At 41.5% G+C, this 22,154-nt stretch overlaps 1 protein-coding gene across 1 annotated transcript in view; it reads right to left on the bottom strand.

The window, feature by feature from the left end:
• Positions 1 to 287: 287 nt before the first annotated feature.
• The window catches only part of LOC136950426 (carbohydrate sulfotransferase 15-like), a 79,731-nt gene continuing 57,864 nt past the window's right edge, over positions 288 to 22,154 (bottom strand). The window contains exons 2-8 of the mRNA XM_067244768.1: positions 14,785 to 15,416; positions 13,122 to 13,461; positions 10,607 to 10,750; positions 4,405 to 4,561; positions 3,174 to 3,330; positions 2,042 to 2,189; positions 288 to 1,033 (exon numbers count right to left, since the gene is read on the bottom strand). Of these exons, the coding sequence (XP_067100869.1) occupies positions 831 to 1,033; positions 2,042 to 2,189; positions 3,174 to 3,330; positions 4,405 to 4,561; positions 10,607 to 10,750; positions 13,122 to 13,461; positions 14,785 to 15,219 (1,584 nt within the window). The 5' untranslated portion in view covers positions 15,220 to 15,416 and the 3' untranslated portion in view covers positions 288 to 830. The remainder of the gene's footprint in view (positions 1,034 to 2,041; positions 2,190 to 3,173; positions 3,331 to 4,404; positions 4,562 to 10,606; positions 10,751 to 13,121; positions 13,462 to 14,784; positions 15,417 to 22,154) is intronic.

The raw sequence follows: 22,154 nt of genomic DNA, 5'->3' as shown, positions 1-22,154 counted from the left end.
TCAGAACATAAATATGTTGTGCTCCCTAGTGACATTGTTGGAAAGTGTTTATTACTTGAGTTCAGTGACAAAATGTATATATGTACATTTCCTAATAATCATGAAAAGGACTGATTGTTTCAAAATCCAAAAACCCAGTGTGTGCTCTACTTTGACAGTCTTTAGACCTCACAAGTTTCATATGTTATCGCAGTGTTATCACACTGTCTAGTGTGACTAATGGGAAGGACACATTATTTGATAGAACCGTTTTATTGATATGATTTATTTCAAACAGCAGAGGGCAATATTGTAATACTAATAATTCATACTCCCACAAAGAGTGCAGTCAGTCAGGCATTCATGTTGTGTACTATTCACATATATTTTGTGATGCCTTTGGTGTTTAGTCGTGAGATAAGTCAAGTATAAATGAGACTGCAGTGTGGAAGACTTTTTTGGTTAGTGTGGCAAATCAAGGTGAATAATTTCAATGCTGATTGGTTGTCTTTGCTCCTTCAAAGCAATCATCCACCCAAATATCACACTCATCTTTAAAAAGATAACACCAGAGCCTGTTCCACTTGGAATCCACTGTTTAATGTTCATCCGGTCAGAATAAGGTGCGTGCTTGCTTTTTTGAATTCGAAAAGAGACCCCCAACCCACAAAAAATCCAGTACAAAAAGGAGTTGTGCTATTTCCCCATCTTTGTTTCATCTCCACATCATAACTTAAGTATTCATTTAAATAGAAGGATTTTAATTCTCATGGGCACTTTAGGAGAGATGAAACAAACAAAAACTATTTGGGACTACTAAATGTGTCAGTGGTTTTTGAGGTGGTAATTCTTTACACAAGCTTTGAACAGCTCTCCCAGCGGAACGAGTCATTCCGGAGCACTTTGGCCAATTTCTCATTGAATGGCGTGTAAAAGTCCCTCAGGATCTCCTTGGTGATGGGCAGCATGGGTCCCAGGTTCTTGTCGGCTGGTCTCCTGGTGTTTGACGCTGGGCTTCTGGTGATCTCTGCCTCCTTCTGCTCCGTCAATGGTCCTGTGACATGCATGCCCACACATATGTTAGAGAGAGAAAGAGATAGAGAAAAACAGAGAGACAGCGACAGAAAGAGATGTTAAAAAAAAGTTTGCTCAGGACGGTCCGTACCCATCCTTACCCCACCATCTATTTTTCCTCCTAGATGAGGTCTCCGTAGACACCTTCAATTATCAGGGCTGCTAAGTGGCCTGTTGTGCCAACAGCTTTTGGTACAACAACAGTCAATTACCTCTGCACTTGGAAACTACTCTGCTAGTTCACCACATAGCTTAGCGCAGCATTATACAGACTTAACCCTTGTGTTATCTTCGGGTCATTCTGACCCATCAGTCATTGTGACCCACCATCGTATTGCGACAACTTTACCGCATACAAAAACAAAGTGAAGCATTTTCTTTTAACCATTGGGCTGTCTCAGACCCCCCACATTGCAAATGTTACAAAATAAAAAAATAAAAAATGTTTTTGTATTGGGTAACATTGGGTAAACACAACAATAGTTCGTTATGAACCTTTGGGTCATGTGACCCGAAGGCAGCACAAGGGTTAATACTTTGTGGAGCCAATCACACCATTGCTGGTGCCGGCATCCCTTTTAAGAGTGGAGGCAGAGATTTGGGGCAATTAGAGCTTGGGTTGAGCAGGTGTGACAGGAGGGCCGCAAGCGTGCACACCACATGCACACACCTCCCCAATTAAGAGTGAAACCTTGACTGCTGAGTGTGAGCAGGTCAGGTGATGGAAACCAGGGATTTTGTTCTTCTTGTGGACAGGATAATTGTTAGTCTGTTGCTAGGCAGGTTTGATGCTAGACTAGAACTGACCGCTTCCTGACGGTATACTGTAGAAACATAACAATACACTGTATGCCGTGCATTGTGGGTTGCAAGATTATAGTAACCTTCATAAGGGGGGTACTAACATATACAACATATACTGTGTGTCTCTAGTAGCTTTGTTCCTTAATTGGCATCTTTACACAGACTATTGTTGAACTGAACTTACCCAAGTTGAGAAAATTAAAGACTTTGTGCATTGTGTATTTCCGATTGGAGGCATGGTCTTCCAGGCGCAGGACCAAAATCTGATTTTTGCTGAAGACCGTCAGCCAGTCTAATATGTACACAATGTACAGACCAACCTGCAACCTGACCTGTGGACACACATCAGAGACAGAGTCTGAAAGACTTCTCCCAGTCCAAGCAATTTCCTGTTCAGCATAGAAATACAACTGACAAAGGAACACAGGCGCGTTACAAAGTCTTGGGAGGGTAAGGGAACTGGAGGAGAGAGTGAGGGGCTAGAGGAGATTATTGACATTTGATTGTTTTATAGCTAATCTGGGCCGGATTGAAGCTGAAAAATAAAAGTGTAATTGTCAAAGTAGAATACCAAAAATGGTTTTCATCTTTAAACACATTCTTCTCACATCTTTTCCAGGCTAAATGGCCACTCAAACTGGAGGTTCATCAGACAGCATATGATTCTCCTCGGTTGTTGTTGTTGATTCCTCTTTAAATTCCTTGCTCAGCTGTCTGTTCTCAAGCCTTTATCAAATATGTCACAAGCACAACAGCTCCCCACAATGCAGCTCACATGGTCTAATAACTCAGAGAGATATCAGCCAATGCACAATTAGGCCCGGAGAAGAGAATGTGCCAGCTCCTAAAGGGGAAAATAAAAGCTTCTCAAGCCAGCAGAGAGGGATGGCGGGTTGGGTGGAGGCCAAAAAGGGATGAAGGGGAGAGTTGGAGGGTAGAGATGGAAGGAGGGAGGGAAGAGGCCGTCTAAATATAGGTCTGGCAAGAGACTCAGCAAGTGGACGATAGGGCCTCAATCTGCGGAAAACTGGATGTGTTTTCAACCCCAGGGCTGAACTCTAGTATTGAGCTCCTTCACGTGAGACCACAGGAAGTTGGTGTCACTCGCTCACAAGAGCGGGCTGGACCTAGCTGGGAAGGGCCAGGCGAGGAGAGAAAGAGAATTTCTCCAGGTGTTGCCTCAACCCCCTTGCTAATGGAAAACACTCCACATGATATACAACATGTGCTAATGAAGAGCAATCTCAATCCCTGCCCACCCTGCCTTTAGTGTGAAGCCACATGAGAGAAACAACAAGAGAGACACCTCCACTCACTGGCATTGCATTGTTGAGTGTTGTGTTGTACACACAGGCACGCATCTTGTACTCTGTAAGGCACCCCTCAAAAAGCTGCAGAGACTCTGACACCTTCTCGTGGAAGTCCTCTGCAGACTTATTGGCAATCCCGAAGTAGAGATAGTCTGAGTAAAGCCTGGTACAGAAAATCAGACAGGAATAGACATTAAGTTAATGTTCAAATACATTGTAAATATTGAGAGTTTGACATGTTAAGAATAAAACATATTTGAGAATGATGACAATGAAACTTACTTGAGAACTGACTGCACCAACAGAATTGTTTATGAATTTTCACTTACATTGTATCTGTGTAATATATATGAAAGTACTGTTGGAACTATGCACTTCTCATCCCTAATTTAATTTCATACAATATGTTAGATAAAAAATATAAACTTTTTCTACGTTAACTGTATTAATTACTGTTTGAGAAGTTTAAATTGAAAACAGCTTGCAAAGTGTTTGATACATGATGATTATTGTACAGTAGACTACATATAAACAGTCTACATATAAACAACAATGTAACAGGTGTCAAAGTTGTGCTGAAAAAAACTCCATTGGGCATCCATGTTACCGTGTTATCTGAAAACCTTGTGGTTTTAACTTGGAACTACTGACAATAATGAAACAGACAGCAATAAAAAATAAACTGAAAAGTCTACTGTACTACTGTACGTCTTTACCTCATTCTGTTTTGATGACGTGCATAGCATTGAAATTAAATATATAAAATGCCAACAATAGTCTTTGTGTGTCATTAATTTCCCCAGAAATGTCTTCTTTGGCTGGAGGGCTAGACATGCAAAACCCATTACCGCAATCATGTTAAGACATCCAGTAAACTAATTGCCATGTGTGGGGGAATACATTTCCTCGGTTAAGGAGGACACCCAGCAGCTACAGGCAATCAACTCAAATAAACTCTGTCAAACACATCATATCAAAACCTAGGTGATGCAGACTGAGTTGTGGCTATAAATCCTTAGCAACAACATGTCTGGAATATTTCAAGAAATTCAAACAAGCGAGAGATTAGGTTTTCTTGGTCTGTGCTCTGTGCAGTGTCAACTGTGAGGGGGATTACTGGTCCAGGGCACCGTGTATGGGGGACTGGCTGGATCGTGTCTGGGCCATTCATCTGTTTGATTTACTCTGACCTGGAAGGAGAGATTGAGTGAGAGATGGAGGAGGGAGAGATTCCCACCTCTCTACAGGGTCCCTGAGCATGACAATGAAGCGGGCATCGGGCTGCAGGGCGTGGACAAAATCCTGGATGAGGAAGGGGGGCTCCCCCTCAGTGGTGTTGTCATAGAAATAGACCCAGGCATTGTTGTCCCACATGGTGGATGCGCTGGCTTCTCCTGGGAAATGAACACATGCACATTTACAAGCATGCGCATGCACATGCATTAACACAGACATTGAGACACACACACATACAGGAAGGCACAAACACACACACAAACAAGCAAGCACACACACAAAGAACAGACCCACACAAACACATTTTAAACATTAAACTCTCGAAACACGTTTGTGCTCTCCTTGTTCTAATTGAATATACTGCAGACGCTACAGTACCATAATTGCATATGAAATTTTGATAAACTAATAGTGGTCACAAAGCGCAGCACTGAAAACAATAGCAAGGGAGAAAGACAAAACAAGTTAATTCAACAAAAAAAGAACTCAGAAATGTTCCAACTGTGAGTGATATACTGGAATTAATTACTTTTACTCATCGTTACTTTGTCTTGTCACAAAGTAGTCATGCAAGGTCATTCCTCAAAGTATTCCAGAACAGACCAGAATTTCAGACCAGTGAACAATCTCATCATGGATATATTAGGTTATGTTAACATTCATTATTCTCCCTCCATTTCTCTGTGTGTAACACATTAGAAGGAAGCACTTTTTCTTGCCTGTTTGTTTTCCTAGTTTGGGTATGGTCGTAGCTGCCAGGACCTGTCAATTCTTTTTCACACCGCAGAGCAAGTGAAAAAGATATTTGTTACCGCTTTTACGTCAGTAATGAAACTGCATTCACATATTATTATCATTCGCTTTGAGCTTCCAGTCTTTGGAGTCAAGGGGCCCTGAATAGTTTATTAAAACTGCTAATTTGGTCTAATGAGGAAAGTGGGAGCAGGGCAAACAGGCAGCAGAGCCAAGCATGACAGGTCAGTAGCAGTTTCAATGGCTTAAAGACCAGGTATGGGGGGGAAAAGAGGGTGAGGGAGTTGTTGGGGAGGTTAGGGCCGGATATCCTGGATGATGGCCTGCACCTTGCTGGGCTCTCCCAGTGCATGGTGGGAATACTGAAGAGGCCATTGGCACGCTCCTCCTTAGATGGATTATTTATTGAAAGAGGGAAACAAAAAAGTGCTAAACCACTCTCAATGTTCTGTCTTGCCCAGTCTGAAAAGGCTATTGTTGCTTCTGAAATTTTGAGTTTCTTTCTTATGGGCCACTTCTATGTGAAAAAGGAGAGGAACAGAACAAAGGGAGGGAGAATGGGAGAGGAAGAGGAGACTTGGAAAGGGATGTGGAGATTGAGACTTCTATACACCAAAGCAAATATTTTCTTCCATTATTCCATTTGAGGCACAGCAGACACTGCACTGGCTGGAGTATAGGACCGTAGTGTTCTATCGTGATAGGCACTGGAGAGATAATTATTCTTCATAAAGAACGTTCCCGGCCCCTATCATCATTAATATAATGATAGCCATGAGCATTACAACTCCACCTTCCACAAAGGAAGCTGTTTTATCAACCCCGGAACCTCCTAGATTGAGTGAAGCAGTCCTACCATCTCCCTGGGTGTCAGGTCCCCACCAGTAAATGCCCATTGGCTGCAAGAGAGGGCAGAGCATAATATAATTGCCCGTGATCACAAGACTGACACACAACCTGTATGACTCACATGACAGGTCAGGGAGAGAAGGGGTCACGCTAAAACTGTCCTCTGACAAGTTCACTATTGACATACAGGAAACCGCTTTGAGCGAAAGAACTTGAACTAGATAAGGATGATTACAGTTCTAATTTAATTATCTAGATTCCTTTTGGTGGTATCATGTCTTAGATGTAAATTTGCCTTTATCATATGGAGTTCTGCAATAATTCCACCCGCTGTTCAGACACTATGGGTGCAAAGGCAACATTAGCACTCTCTGTTAGTCATAAACAGCATTTTTTGTGCATGTTGTACTTTGCATTTGAGTTTTTCTTGTAGAACCGTCTTGTAACACTCTTACGTAACACTCTTGTAATATTGTAGTTGACGTTTTATTGCACTGTGTATTGAAAAATACAGACTGAACACTGGCACTAATCACTGTCATGATATTAGAACAGTGTACTTATAGTCCTTAAATATCTGTTGTACTTACAATGTGCACTATGTGTATATCCCTTGTCATAGAATTTTAGGACATAGTTACAAATGTATGTGTTTTATATAGACAGTGAATGTAGGAAACTGAGGCTCTGTAGGATACAAACTCTGGAGGCAGATTTTCTTAAGGTAATTATCATACCTAACTAAGAGCCAGGGGCATGGAGAAGGAGGACGTCAGCTTGGGTTCTCGTGACCTAAGGGTTTAGTCAGTTGACCCAGCTGTTCCTGACCTTTTGGCCTAGGAGATTGTGTCCTGTGTTCTGTTTGTGTTTCATTAAAGGTATCTTTACTATCCTCTTTTAGAGAGGGAGCTGTGACATCAAAGAACTGTGGGACACTTGATGTGGAGTAAAACTGTCACTGAGTAGTGCTGGCCAATCATGGAGACCGCTGTATTGATTGATTAAGACCATCTGTTCTCAGTTCAATATAACTCCTGTTCTCTATCACTCTACCGAACGACCTGTAGTACGTCCTTCGGTCATGATCACAGAGTGCTCTGTTAAACTTAAGTTAAGGAGTCAGGTGGCTGAGCGGTTAAGAAATCGGCTGGTAATCTGAAGGTTGCCAGTTCAATTCCCGGCCGTGCAAAATGACGTTGTGTCCTTGGGCAAGGCACTTCACCCTACTTGCCTCGGGGGAATGTCCCTGTACTTACTGTAAGTCGCTCTGGATAAGAGCGTCTGCTAAATGACTAAATGTAAAAATGTAAGTTTGTACAAACTAAATAAATTGTATTGAAGACCAGGGTGATAACTATTTACTCATTTTACTTTGTGATATGACACACAATTGTGATGTGTAATGTACAATATAAGCTGATATTATTAAGGAAGTACATCTACTTTCGGAAACAGTAGTCTACTATTTCACTGAAGTATTAGCATCATGACATTAGCCTGTGTTGCCCTGGCAACACATACTACAGTGGTCTATGATGTATCTGTTTTCAATCGTTAAAATAAACATTCCTCACATATACATTTTCGTTGTATGATTTATTCTGACATTAGTAAACGATTTGTTGGTGAAATTACCATTACCTGTGGTTTCAAACCAGTGTAGCTCACTGCAACGCTGTAGCCTACCCGAGACACTAGTGTAGAGTAGCTAACAAAAACTCCTCAGCTGTTCAAGTCAAACGGCGACAGAACATGTTCGGCACTCCCCTTACTCAAAAGTCTTTCAATAGTTGAAACAATCTGACTACTAACCTGAACTTCATTGCCACAGCCTAAACTTTGTCAATCTGTTCATGAAAATAATTAATTTCAGCCTAAACCGTACAACGGAACGTTAAATCGAATTCAACCAACGCAATCGCTACCAAGACTAACACAGCAGTAGTTTAGTACTGTACTGTAGTAGTATAATTTACCGGGGCAGCTTCTCCACACAGGGCTATATCGCATTTTGCGTTGTTACTGACAATGATCGCTACCACTGAGCTTTTTATGAATGAGCGATTTTCCACTAAATAAATGTCAAGCTTATTTACGTTTTTGGGGGCATATTTTCAGTTAGCAGATGGTACTGTTTGAATCGCGATTCTATCTTCTGCCGGTAAAGTCGTAGAATAATCTTCAAAGGGGGTTCTTTATTAATGAATGAATGCAATATGAGTAGGCTAAATGCCTGAAAATATCACGAGAATGGACAACTTAAAAGGACGTTTAAGTCATAGAGATTAGGTCCATTTTTACACCGGTCTGCCAAATGTATTCGTTTTGATTCAGCTATGAGGCTGCCTCTTGCAGGGGAAATGAGAAGACATCATATTTCATTCTACACTTCACTCGTATTTTGAGTTGTAAATGAGCAGCAAAAAAAAGATGCTTTTAAATCTATGTAATCTTTATAAATAATAAGTAGGCCCGATGCATTTTTATATAAAATATACAGACCCCTGTGCAACCGACGCAAGCAAGCACACCCTACAATTTCCCCAGAAATTGTATCCTCTCTAGTTGAGTGTGCTTTGCCTTCGGCAAGGGCACAACCTTTGTTCTCTCACATATATATTATTATTATTCTTTTTGCCCCCCTAAAACTCAGTCAATATTTGGCCTACATTGACAACGTAGGTGTCAAAAGTTTCGTCTTGGTAGCGATTGAGTTGCTTCTATTGGAATTTACGTTCCGTTGCATGGTTTGGGCTTAAGTTAAGTTTTTGTGGCGAAAAGTGAAGCTAACGGTGGCTAATATGCTAGCCAGAGTCACTGACGTTACTAACGTCACTGCGTCACTAACGTCACGAAAACACGCCTGACTACCTTTGGCAGAACATTCGTTTCGCATCTGTTAACTTGGGGGATAGCTAGGCTAACTATAGCTTTACTGCAAGGCAGCTGCAGAAACGCCACAAGAAAAGAGGCCAGGGTGATAAATATTTACTCATTTTACTTTGTGATATGACACACAATTGTGATGTGTAATGTACAATATAAGCTGATATTATTAAGGAAGTACATCTACTTTCGGAAACAGTAGTCTACTATTTCACTGAAGTATTAGCATCATGACATTAGCCTGTGTTGCCCGGGCAACACATACTACAGTGGTCTATGATGTATCTGTTTTCAATCGTTAAAATAAACATTCCTCACATATACATTGTTGTATGATTTATTCTGACATTAGTAAATGATTTGTTGGTGAAATTACCATTACCTGTGGTTTCAAACCAGTGTAGCTCACTGCAACGCTGTAGCCTACCCGAGACACTAGTGTGAGTAGCTAACAAAAACTCCTCAGCTGTGTAAGTCAAACGGCGACTGAACATGTTCGGCACTCTCCTTACTCAAAAGTCTTTCAATAGGGAAACTATCTGACTACTAACCTGAACTTCATTGCCACAGCCTAAACTTTGTCAATCTGTTCATGAAAATAATTAATTTAAGCCTAAACCGTACAACGGAACGTTTAATCGAATTCAACCAACGCAATCGCTACCAAGACGAACACAGCAGTAGTCTAGTACTGTACTGTAGTAGTAGAATTTACCGGGGCAGCTTCTCCACACAGGGCTATATCGCATTTTGCGTTGTTACTGACAATGATCGCTACCAGTGAGCTTTTTATGAATGAGCGATTTTCCACTAAATAAATGTCAAGCTTATTTACGTTTTTGGGGGCATATTTTCAGTTAGCAGATGGTACTGTTTGAATCGCGATTCTATCTTCTGCCGGTAACGTCGTAGAATAATCTAAAAAAGGGGGTTCTTTATTAATGAATGAATGCAATATGAGTAGGCTAAATGCCTGAAAATATCACGAGAAGGGAAAACTTAAAAGGACGTTTAAGTCATAGAGATTAGGTCAATTTTTACACCGGTCTGCCAAATGTATTCGTTTTGATTCAGCTATGAGGCTGCCTCTTGCAGGGGAAATGAGAAGACATCATATTTCATTCTACACTTCACTCGTATTTTGAGTTGTAAATGAGCAGCAAAAAAAAGATGCTTTTAAATCTATGTAATATTTATGCATAATAAGTAGGCCCTATGCATTTTTATATAAAATATAAAGGAATATCAGTTGTAAAAATTGCATTAAAATCCCTGTACAACCGACGCAAGCAAGCACACCCTACAATTTCCCCAGAAATTGTACCCTCTCTAGTTGTAAATGTAACAATAAGGAAATACACCTGCATTAAAGAGTTTCCTCTTGAGGAGCTGCCACACACACTAGCGCCAATCAGTCTTACATGACATGCAGGCATACGCTGTATGAGTATATTAGGATTTCCTGTATGGCCACTATAAAATGGGCAGTGAATCATGGGTTGGGGATTGCACAGGAAGGAGAGGAGGTCTTTACTTACAGTATGTTCACTACTTTATGCTACACCACTGCTTCCAAGTACACAATACCAAATATAAAGTTTTGATCTGACAAAGATGGATAGTTGTCCAAACCATTGATACTGTGTATATATCCATATATATCCATATATACACATACATACCTATCAGAGCAACTCCTTTTTACAAAAACTCACCTATGATAATGTTGCGTTGCTTAGGCGCTCCAGAGGAGTTGACCAGTAGGTGGTCTTGGATCTGGTAGGCGGCCAGGTCAAAGAGGTCCAAGTAGTCCTCCACTGGGTAGCGGTCATGGAATCCATCACTCAGACGAATAATACCTGAAGGACCAGAGCAAATAAGTTGACAAAGGCCTAATCCCCAGTCTTTCCATTCTTAAAACAATCTGGAGGGTCAAAGGTCACCGTGCTGGTAACTGTATGACATATTATTCGTTTTAGTGACATTACAGAATAGAAAAAAAAAGCATTATCATTAAAGCATACAAAAAAATCTGAAGCCCTCAAAATAGGATTTCATTCAAGATGAGATTTCCCAAACAAATCTCTCTTTCATGTCAGTCATATCGCAAGAATCACATTCAATTATTTCTCACCAACAGACAGGGTCATTGCTGATTCGCCAGGAAATAAATAAATAAAAGAGAAAATAATACCAGAGAGAAAGAAATAAAGAGAACAAAATCAAGAATGGGTATAAACAAAGAGCACATTCATTGTCCTGAGCCTGAACCAGCATCCTTGGAGAACAGCTGTCTCAATGGTAGTCCACAATAGAAGTATAAACACAGAAAGTCGACTGAATGAAAAATCTCCCCAAAAATCGATACATGAAACACATATGAAATTTGGCTTTTTCTTTAAATTCTTTATAAAATATAGAAAATTATATAAGATGCTACAGCATGTGCTCACCATGTGGAGTTACATCTACATTCAAATGTTAGCTGGCCACTGATGTTATTTTAAAAACAATCACTTGCACTGTGTGTCAACGTCTTAAGAGTTATCTTACATTGTGATTAAGTTATATGAATCTCCATAGAGCAACCTCTAAGTACAAAGCCATTATGTAATTTTCCACTGTAACTTTGTAATCTACGATGACTTTGAACATAGAGCCATCAGCCTCCAGGCAGTTTGTTGCCACATATTTGCCTGGCATCCCATTTGTCCTCCCACACACTCTTCTTTCCACACACATTGGATTTCACACACAAGTCCATTCTCTTCACACATGTGCGCTGCTGCTTGTGCTGTTGAAGAATCTATGTAATTACTGCAGACAGAAATACAAACAAAGGAAGCTCACAGAGGTCAGCCTTTTTCCACTTTTGTGACTTGCCTAACCCAATTTACACTGCCATTCCTTGATATACAAATTTACATATAAGATTAGAAAATAAAATATCACAGATAGCTCAAAGAATTTAGAAAACAGAAACTCACTACCAAAACCCATTTCCTGTTTTTGAGAAGCCGTGGACATGCTGATTTCAGGCAAATTAGGATATTTCTTACTATTCTTACTTTTAATCCCATCTGTGGTAGCCGCTTGCCATGTAACATCACAGATGCACAGTGAGAAAAAAGACATCCAAAACCTACACACAGAGTCCCAGTGGAGATTGAGCATGGGATCCAGCCATCAAAGCCTTGCCGTGTGTAACTCTCTGACGACTACTATCCATTGACACAACTAGTGGACTTTGGAGTCTCTAAGTCTCTTTTGATATTTTTTTTTTTTTTCAACCACAATGACATGTTGGTGTGGTATGTGGTCAGGATTTTATACAGCAGTCTGAAACAGGAGGTGGGGAAACAGTCAAGGAACAGAAGAAAGCACAATGGATCTCAAGCTTTGCCAGCAAAGGCAAAGATGTGCTAAATTAAAATAAATGTTTGGATCTTTAGAAATCTGTTTGGGTCTTTAGCTAGTTGTTTACTATAGCTTTCACCGGAAAAACAGATGCAGCTAAGTAATCACAACAGGAAACCACAGTTAAACGGAGTGCCACATATCCGCACCTTGATAAAATGTGTGCAGAGGCTTCAAAGACAGACTGTGAGATCTGTGTATTTCAAGTGGTCTATGGCCCATCTTCAAAGTAATGTCAGCGACAGTGATAAATAGGGCAGATGCAAAACTCTAATGTCTGTCACAGACCAACATTTTAATGAGCCTAAACACACATGTTGCCACTATGTACTATAGAAGGTTCAGAAGGGGAAACAGGCACTGGTTGATGGTTACTAGGAGAAGATATACAATGTGTAAAACTATACCGTTCATATTGTCATGCAATATAGGGAGCACTTGCAGCCTCTTGCATAATTAATCCAGGTTGAAAATCGTTAAATTTTACTTATTCCCTGGGCACAACACAGTGCATATCCTGCATTCTGTGACTCTCTGCTTATTGTCTTCACAGGTTCCTCTGCCTCACAGCTCTGTATTCTGATCACATCAGTACCCTACCCTCTGTCCGACCCTGGGGCACTTTAATAATTCACCATCCAGCCAACCGGTCTCTGACCTCCCTGTTGGAGTGACCTGTGAGATCATACATTAGAAGCCATTTCCCTGTGACTTTCAATATGGACCTTTAGCCTAACCCCCACCCACTAGACACAAGTTTGTTAGAAAGGCCTTTGACACAGATTCTACTTAAACAGTGTGTCGGCCACTCACCAAACCTCTTCCTTGTCCACCAGTGCGGCTCTTTAAAAGTGGTGAACCTGACATCCGGGTGAAGCCTTAGCCTGTCATACAGGTCCGTTGTGCCGCACTTGGGCTGGCCAATGATGTAGAAGTAAGGCAGACACCGTATTCGGTAGTACTTCCCCACCCGGCGGTACAAGTGTTCCCTGAATGCGTTCGTCAGGTTCTCGAACACAATCCGGAAGCGCCGTGAGTACCGGGCGTACAGGTTGGCCCTGTAGGGGTCCGCAGTGATGTTCCCAGTGTGCACCTCATACCAGCAGGGGTTCTTGACGTCAGGCAGGAACTTGCGGGGGATAACAGAAAACATCTGTGAAAAGGCAAAGGAGAAAAGGGATGACCCAGTGATTCATTCAGAACAAAATGCTGAACACAGAAACAGTACCATGAATTCAAACGGAATAAATTGCCAACGATATATGTTTCCCCATTCATTTACATAGCTCTTCTAGTTAAGTTTGGATGGATATGCCTAGATATTGTGTGTACAGTATAGCTATACACTTGGGCTGTGATATAATGGGTTTTTCTGCCACACACCATCTGTAAGGGATGTAAATGGGTGTGTGTTGGACTTGACACCTGTCGATGGGAGACTGACTTGACTTGACTCTCCTCTCATCTACTTCTCATCTCTTCGTTCCTCTGCCCCTCTACATCTCCTTCGCTCCTCTCATCCCGTGCCTGTCCCTCTTGCCCTTCCCCTCATCTCCACTCCTCCTCTCTTCCCTGCCCCTCGCCCGCCCCTCTCCATTTGGAGGTGTGGGGATGATTCATTCACAGGTCTGGTGTGGAGGGAGCTGACCCCTTGACAGCTGAGCCAGCAATGCTGACAACTCCCATTCTCCCGTCTTCTCCTTTCACCCCTCACATTTCACACACATTTCTCTGCCTGAAATACCGCCAGGCTGTGAATCACACGCTGTCTAGTGTCTGTCTATGTAACACAGTTTAAGGACAATTACTCACGGATTCATGTAGACATGCGGTATTAATTGTGCCAAAGCTTTCTTGTATTAGTGGGTTCAATAAGAATTTAGGTTTGATGCAAATAGCCCCATCACACGCCATTGGCCGGGTTTCCCAGATTCGTTAAGAAGCTCTTAACGAATCGCCATTATCGTTTGGATAAACGATTTAATTGAAATAGGCTTTGAGGTGAGACAGGCAGTTGAGGGAAGTTCTAGGGCCAATCTGGGGGTTGAGCTTTAATTCCCTTGTGGACCACCGAAACCAGACAATTAAGGTTAATTTGCAACTAGCTTAATATAACCCTGAATGTCACAAAGCCGGCTTCAAGTCTGTTTTAATCTGAATGAACGAAACTGAAACATTATTATTAAATGATTATTAAAGGGAATTACGTCAATAGCATTAAACACATGAATACTGATTTCAGTTATCCAGACATCTGGAAATATGTTTCATTAGAGTCTCTGATACCTCTAATTAAAATCTAGATTGATTTCCTCTAGAATCACTGTTGTATGCAAGCGTCATAGAACATAGAAATCCATTCAGAAATGTACAATAGGTTCTCCCATTGAAAATAATGTTCCCAAAAAATATGGCTCCACCACTGACTGCGATTGTCAGCAAAGGCTCTAAGACTAAGATGTAGGTTGTTACTCACATGGGGTTCACTGTGTACCAGTGCTTTCATATCTGGCGGCTGGCGACTGATGAACTCCACTTTGGAGGTGATGGTCTTCACCAACAGCTTGATGTTGGCGTAGTCCTTGGCTGAGGACAGGTTGAAAGGGAATGGTCCTGGGTTGACGAGGCTGGGGAAGTTGTAGGGGGAGGGGGTGAGGAGCAGGTTCTTCTTATCCCCAGTCAGGACATAGGAGGCCATGATGAGGAACATTACTGCCAGGCCGAACAGGAAACTGTACAGTTTTGCTCTCCGGAAGCATCCTAGAGTGCTCCAGTGGTGCCGTGGTTCCCTCTTTACCTGCAGCACAGCAAACAGGCTGACGGGGTTGTCCACTTGAAGGAGCAGGGGCCTCTTCCTGTAGTCGTCATCCGGGGGGCCCAGCAGGCTGTATTTGTAGTCCATCTGTGTCATTGTGGAGGTGGAGGTGCTGGAGTGGCTGGGGCCCAGGAGGTAAGGAATGCCAGGCTCTCAGACGCTGGAAGGAGGGCAGATGAAGCCAGACACCCAGTAGGAGGAGTGTAGTGGTAGGAGGACAGGCCCAGGACTGTCATCCATCCTGGGAGGTAGGACACTCTCATGGACAGCCCACCTCAACCACTGTTGTAGCCCTAGAACAACAGAGAGAAGGATTACAGAAAGGACATATAAGGATGTCAGGAACCGATAATTGTACTCACTAGATCACACGAAGGTAGTCGAATGCAAAACCATTCGACTACCTGAAATGTCTGTTCCTCCAACTGTATCGAATCGATAGTCAGAGAGCCCTCTCAGAGGTATGTAGAGAACATGTGCTGTGTGTGAGGCTGCATTTTTATTGATGCAAGATTCTACCACTGGGCCGGTCGAGCTACGCTTAGGATGTTAGTCACATCCTCTTGAAGTGCTGACTTGCATTTCTGCGCACCAGGTCAAAACCAGGGCAGATTACACTGAAGTCAGTGATTCCATTTAAATGCATTTCAGTGTAAATTTCAGCACAGAAAGAAAGTCATTCTAGCTTAGCTAGCTTTTGTGCAACCCTATCCCTATCCACAAAGGTGTATGAGATTACCCAACACCTGCAAAAAAGAAGACAAATCAGACTTTTCAAACCGGATCCACATAGGACGAAATATTGGAGGGAGAGAGAGACAAGAACTCAGGTATACTGTGCAGACATACAGTATATTTCCTTTAATGAAAAACTTCTGTTGGTTGATGTGAACCTTAGTCAAATCGACACGCTAAACCACCAATAACTGTGCAAATTGTGTGAGTCTTCACACTGATGAGATTAGGCCTAATTTAAACTGCCGTGATAATGAATACACTTCAAATCAAACTAAATGTATATCATTAATGTAATTTCCCTAAGGCGCCTCTGTCTCGGCCTGCGAGTCCAGCCAGTTGGGTTTGACACAGACAGAATAGTGCCATTTTCACAACCATCGGCGAGATTTAGTTCTGTTGCACCTCAATCTCCTGTGGCACATTTATGAAATGTATAAAGAAAACTAAATTTAAGAAGCCTTTTCCAGCTTCATACACAGACAGTTGGAGGGAGACAGGAAAGTGAGAGGGGAAGACTTGCAGGAAATTACTTGAATCAAACCCAGGCCCCTGCGTTAAGGCTTACGACCAAGTGATACATGTTCTACCCAGTGAGCCACTAGATGCCCTGAGATCATGCAAATTCTAAGATTCTCTTTTTATGTTAATAAACGTTTTGGCCAAAGGATCCCTAATTGTCCACTGGTTTATTAGATTTAGATTAGATTATAGAATATTCTTTCTTGATATTGATGACTCGGGACACTGAAAACATTGACTGAATGCATATTGTCTCTGAGAGGACTCGGTACTATGTACAGTATGATGTGATGAGTCTGGTTTTTAATGGATAATCAATGTCTCCTATCAGCCACCCTTCTAGAGCTTTGCTGCAAAAGAAAGGAAGTTGAAAATGTTGTCATATGAAAGAATCATGTGTTGTGCCAGGGTTATAGGATACATGAGTGACATACCTTTGTTTTCAAAACAACCTGAGCATTTAAGCAATAGAAAAAACTTGGAATTTACTCTGATGGATTAGTGCTTTTAAGTAAATGTGCTTCATTGATTGATTGATTGATGATCTTTATTTGAATTTGGAAATAAATTACGCTGTGTAAGAAATCGGTGATGAAGATGCCTTTTTGGAGGAGGAGCAGCATGGCTCTAATGCGCCACTATTCCTTCTGACACTTCCTCCTTACATACCATAACCTTTCATCCCTCCTTCCAACACACCATAACCTGTGATCCCTCCTCCCTACACACCATAACCTGTCATCCCTCCTTCCAACACACCATAACCTGTGATCCCTCCTCCCTACACATCTTAACCTGTGATCCCTCCTTCCAACACACCATAACCTGTCATCCCTCCTTCCAACACACCATAACCTGTGATCCCTCCTTCCAACACACCATAACCTGTGATCTCCTCCCTACACACCATAACCTGTGATCCCTTCTAATAATAATAAGTTAAATTTTTATAGCGCCATTCCATAGCACAAAGACGCTTTACAATGGTAATACAGTACAATAAAACAAAAACATGGACAAACACACAAAATGTCAAAAGCATCAAGCAACAAACACAAAAATGAAACAGAGAAAATACAAAGCAACAGATTAGGACAAATAACATTGAGAAAACAGATATGTTTTTAATTGTGATTTGAATTTAACACATAAACTCAATCTTAGAAATTGAGTTTATGTGTGATTTAAAGGCAGAGCCGGCCCAAGGCATAAGCGAACTAAACGGCTGCTTAGGGCCCCCGTAGCCACCAGAGGGCTCCCAAGAGCACAATTACAGCTTAATTAAAAAATTATATATATTACGTTAATGACAATTGATATTATTCTGCTTAAGGCCCCATAAAGGCTTGTTTACAGTACTTCTCCATGGCAGACTTTGCGCAATCTACGCAAACGCACCTGAGGTGCAGGAAATATATCAAATGCCCGGAGAATGGTGGTAGCCATAAACTGCACAATCCCTCGCTATTTTAACAATATTGCTAAATCGATGTCAAGTTCAGGAGCTGAGCGGTGGGATCCTTGATTATGAGGCTGCACGGTCCGCCCACCTACGCACCCATGCACCGCAGGGCCCCTGTAGATAAAGGTGCAGGGACTCTAAGGGTGCCAGGATTGAGATAATGGAGCCAGAAATATCCCCAGACTGAACTCACACCTGGAGCGCGATAGGCTGCTTGTCCATATCCATCTATGAATTTTCAGATGATGGGCAGAACAGTGATTAATTGTGTGTGAGTGTGTGTGGTGGGGGTGTGGATAGGGGGCAACACAAATACACACAGCTACTTGCGGTCTTGTCATACTGTATAGCCGGCTGGTCCCCCTCACACATGTATTAAGATAAGGACAGCATCCTTACTCTTGATATTGCTACCCTGCCTTGCCTATCTCCCAGTCAGGTGAACGAAAGATAAGGGGATGTGGATGGAGTCAGAGTGCCCACATAATGTAATTCCCCAGCTGGGGCCTGGGCATCCTTACAGACGGCCCCCACTCTCTGTCTCGCCCTTTCTGTTATCTGTCTGCCTGTCTGTCTGTTTCTCCCTCCCCCCCCCCCCCAAAGGTTCTCCCTCACTTCCCCGCAGTGGAAAATGTATACAGGAATATTTGGCCTCCTAAACAACCATACAATTACTTTTCTTCTATTCCAGAACAAACACGGGTGTAAGGGATTTGTAAGTTGAATAAAGAGTTGTTTTTTAAACAACGTGCGCTATTTGTATGAACTACTGACACGAAAGCTAAGTGACATACATTAACTTTTATGTACTAACGCTGTTGTGCCCACTTCCGGCGTATTTGTTTCGCATATGCCTCCTGGTGAAATGGCAGCAGTAATCCGAGCAAGACGAAGACATAGGCCAAGGAGACGAGCTGAAAGGATTTTTGCCACAAGGATCACACTTTCTCAGTTGAGTGAACACAAAATCATTACGCGTTACAGATTAAGCAGCCATGCAATATTACAGTTACTGGAATTTATAATTTCGGTCCAGATGGCATTTTTTTGGTGTCGGTGTGGAATTCCGGTCTTGTATAATATTTAAATTCGCTGTTACCTCATGAACAAGCACATAAATTTCGTTATCACAAAATCTTTGTTTTCGCTGTTTTGACTGGTGGCTGATCCATGATAGAAAGAGAGAAGGCGGCCCATTCAATTGCGCGTTTAAATGCTCGCAATTTACGGTATAGTGGGCGGAGAAAGTCGCTGATTACCCGATGAACTCCAGCTTTGGTAAATACGACGTAAATTAAAAGTATCACAGCATGCACAATCTGCGGGTTGGCCATGGCTACGCTACGTTTGCAAATGTACGTACATGAGGGCCTCAGTGTGAAAGCAAGAAGGGTGGTGATGGGAGTTAAATGTTATAAGCTGCTTAATAGTTTTCTCTGACTAAACCCCAGGACCAACGAATTCTTCACCACTAAATGTAACTGACGAAAAAGTAAGTAAGTAAGTAAGACTTTATTTATATAGCACATTTCATACAAGAATTGTAGCTCAAGGTGCTTTACATAAAATCAATAAAAACAATAATACAAGTGATAAACAATTCAAACAAAAATAAAAATCCCAATAAGATCTCTGTTCAAGAGAGAAAACAACTTTAACCTTTTAAGAATCCTGTTAAATTTGCCTGAAAACGCCTAAACAGCATACCCAAAGTAAATTGGAAGCTGTTCTTGAACCATTTGGAGTACATGCATGTAAATGATCTCTTTTGAAAGCTGACACTCTGAAGTTATGTCCCCTGTTGTCAGGACCCCTGTCAGTCCTATTAGTGTTGAGTAATAGAAGCTTGAACACAAGGAAAGTGAAAATTTCTATTTCCGCCTAGATTTTGTTTTGAAAACAGAGGCCTGAAGAGGCCTAGAGGTGGTAGGTATTAGCTGGAAGACTAAATTGGACCACAGGTTGAAGCCTTACCCAATTCAAATCAAAAGTCAAACATAATACCACAATATATTCATATTTGACACATGTTTTTATAAGAGTACATCCATTCATTTTCTAAAAGGGCCTTTTGGAGACTCCAAAATGACCCTTTGTAACCAAGGTCAAATACTCAGGATAAAAGGTATTATTTTTCATAATTGTTATCTCTAATGAAAGGTGGTACTTAGAACTATCATATATAATAGCTAAATCCCTAATTAGTATTACTGAAACACAAAAATTGAAGCATGAACACATTGGAGTGCTTTATCTGATTCCCAGGATTGGCGCACAAAGAAAACTGATTCTTTCAACCCTATTGCGCAATCGACTTTTATTTTGACGGCTCCACAGACACATACAAATGAGGTATTGGCATTTTCAGCTAGCTTTCAGCTACAAGGCTAACGAGCTCATTTCAGAGCCAGTCGAAGCCAGTTCGAGAAATTTGTTTAGAAAGAGTGGGGGGGGGGGGGGGGGGCGGGGGGGGGGCAGGACGCACAGACCTAATTGGCTTTAGAGGGCTGTCAACGGGGCATGGAAGCTCCTATTGGGTCAAACAAGGTGTCAATCAAAAGGGGAGGGTTCAACGGACATTTTGATTCCTTCATATCGTAAATACTCCGTTGCTAACCGGAGAACAGAACACTTTTATGTGAACAAGTTGTTTCTTCCGTCGGCTAACTTGCATAATGAAACAAAGGATAATGGCTATTCATGAACGTAAAACATTGTATTTGGACGAATTACTTTACATGGTTAGATACTTTGAACCCTTGGGAATGTACGCAGATCAAGTTTTGATGTGTTGTTTGCATACCTGGACGACACAGAACCTTTGAGGGTAAGTAGAGATGTTTGGCTTTGTAAACAACACCAAAGTGGTGACTGGACAAAGACGTTGACTAAACTTGTTGTTGTGACTCGATCTTGAAATGGTTTACATATCTACAAGCACAAGAATCGTAGCTTTCCAATGATGTATAACATGTGTAGCGTCTAAAAAATATATTTGTTAGAATTTAGTGCGTCGTAACTGAGGAAGGGGGGGGCAGCATTTTTGTAACGCGGGCGATACAGGACCACTAAAAGTAGGAAAACTTTTTGAGATAAAATGTTTAGATAAAATTACTTAAATGCTTCGGTAAAAAGGTAGGTTTTAAGCTGTCTTTTAAAAATGTCTAGAGTGTTTGCTTCCCTAATATTTATGGGTAATTTGTTCCATAGTTTTGGGGCGTAATTGACAAAGGCCGAATCACCAATCTTCTTATGACTGCTTCTGGTGACCTCTAATAGGCCTGCATTTGATGATCGCAGTGTTCTAGCTGGTGTGTAGTTTATAAAGGAGTTAGCAATGTAGCTAGGTCCTTGTCCGTGTAGAGCTTTGTATGTGAGGAAAAGGACCTTAAAGTCAATTCTGAAGGTAACAGGGAGCCAGTGTAAAGTAGCTAGGACAGGACTAATGTGTTCTCTCCTTTTAGTTTTGGTTAATAATCTAGCTGCAGAATTTTGAATGAGCTGTAGTCTTTCAGTGGTTTTCTTGGGAAGACCAGTGAAAAGTGCGTTACAGTAGTCCAGCCGGCTGGATATAAAAGCATGAATTAACTTCTCTGCATCATTTTGGTTTATGAATGGTCGTACCTTTGCTATATTCCTCAGGTGAAAGAAAGCTGTTTTGGTCACTTTATTAATGTGAGAGTTGAAATTCAAATCTGAGTCCAGGATTACACTGAGACTCGTCACCTCTGGTTTAAGACAGGGGGTTAAGCCTCCAAGATTCTTAATAAGCATCTCTCTTTTGGATTTGGGGCCACATAGTAGGACTTCGGTTTTGTCTTCATTTAATTTAAGAAAGTTATCATTCATCCATTTGTTTATTGCCAACAGGCAGTTGGTAATGGAATTGATGGCCGTTGCATCGTTGGGTTCAGTGGATATATATAGTTGTGTGTCATCCGCATAGCTATGGAAATCTATGTTATGTTCTCTGATTATGTCGCCGAGTGGTAACATATAAAGAGAAAAAAGTAATGGACCTAAGCAGCTTCCTTGAGCAACCCCGTAGCAGTTTCATGTTTCTTGGACCTATGGTCACCTAAACTAACATAAAACTTCCTTCCTGTGATATATGATTTCAGCCAGTTCAATACACTATCCGTGAACCCAATAAGCTTTTCCAGTCTATTGATTAGGATGTCGTGATCAATTGTATCAAATGCTGCACTGAGATCTAACAGGATAAGGATAGAGACTTTATTTGCATTATAGTTTAGTCTGAGGTCGCTAATTATTTTGGTGAGAGCAGTTTCAGTACTGTGATATTTCCTGA

Source organism: Osmerus mordax, chromosome 10, assembly GCF_038355195.1.
Source record: "Osmerus mordax isolate fOsmMor3 chromosome 10, fOsmMor3.pri, whole genome shotgun sequence".
NCBI classification, from domain to species: Eukaryota; Metazoa; Chordata; class Actinopteri; order Osmeriformes; family Osmeridae; genus Osmerus; species Osmerus mordax.
This window is presented reverse-complemented; position numbering and strand designations above follow the sequence as displayed.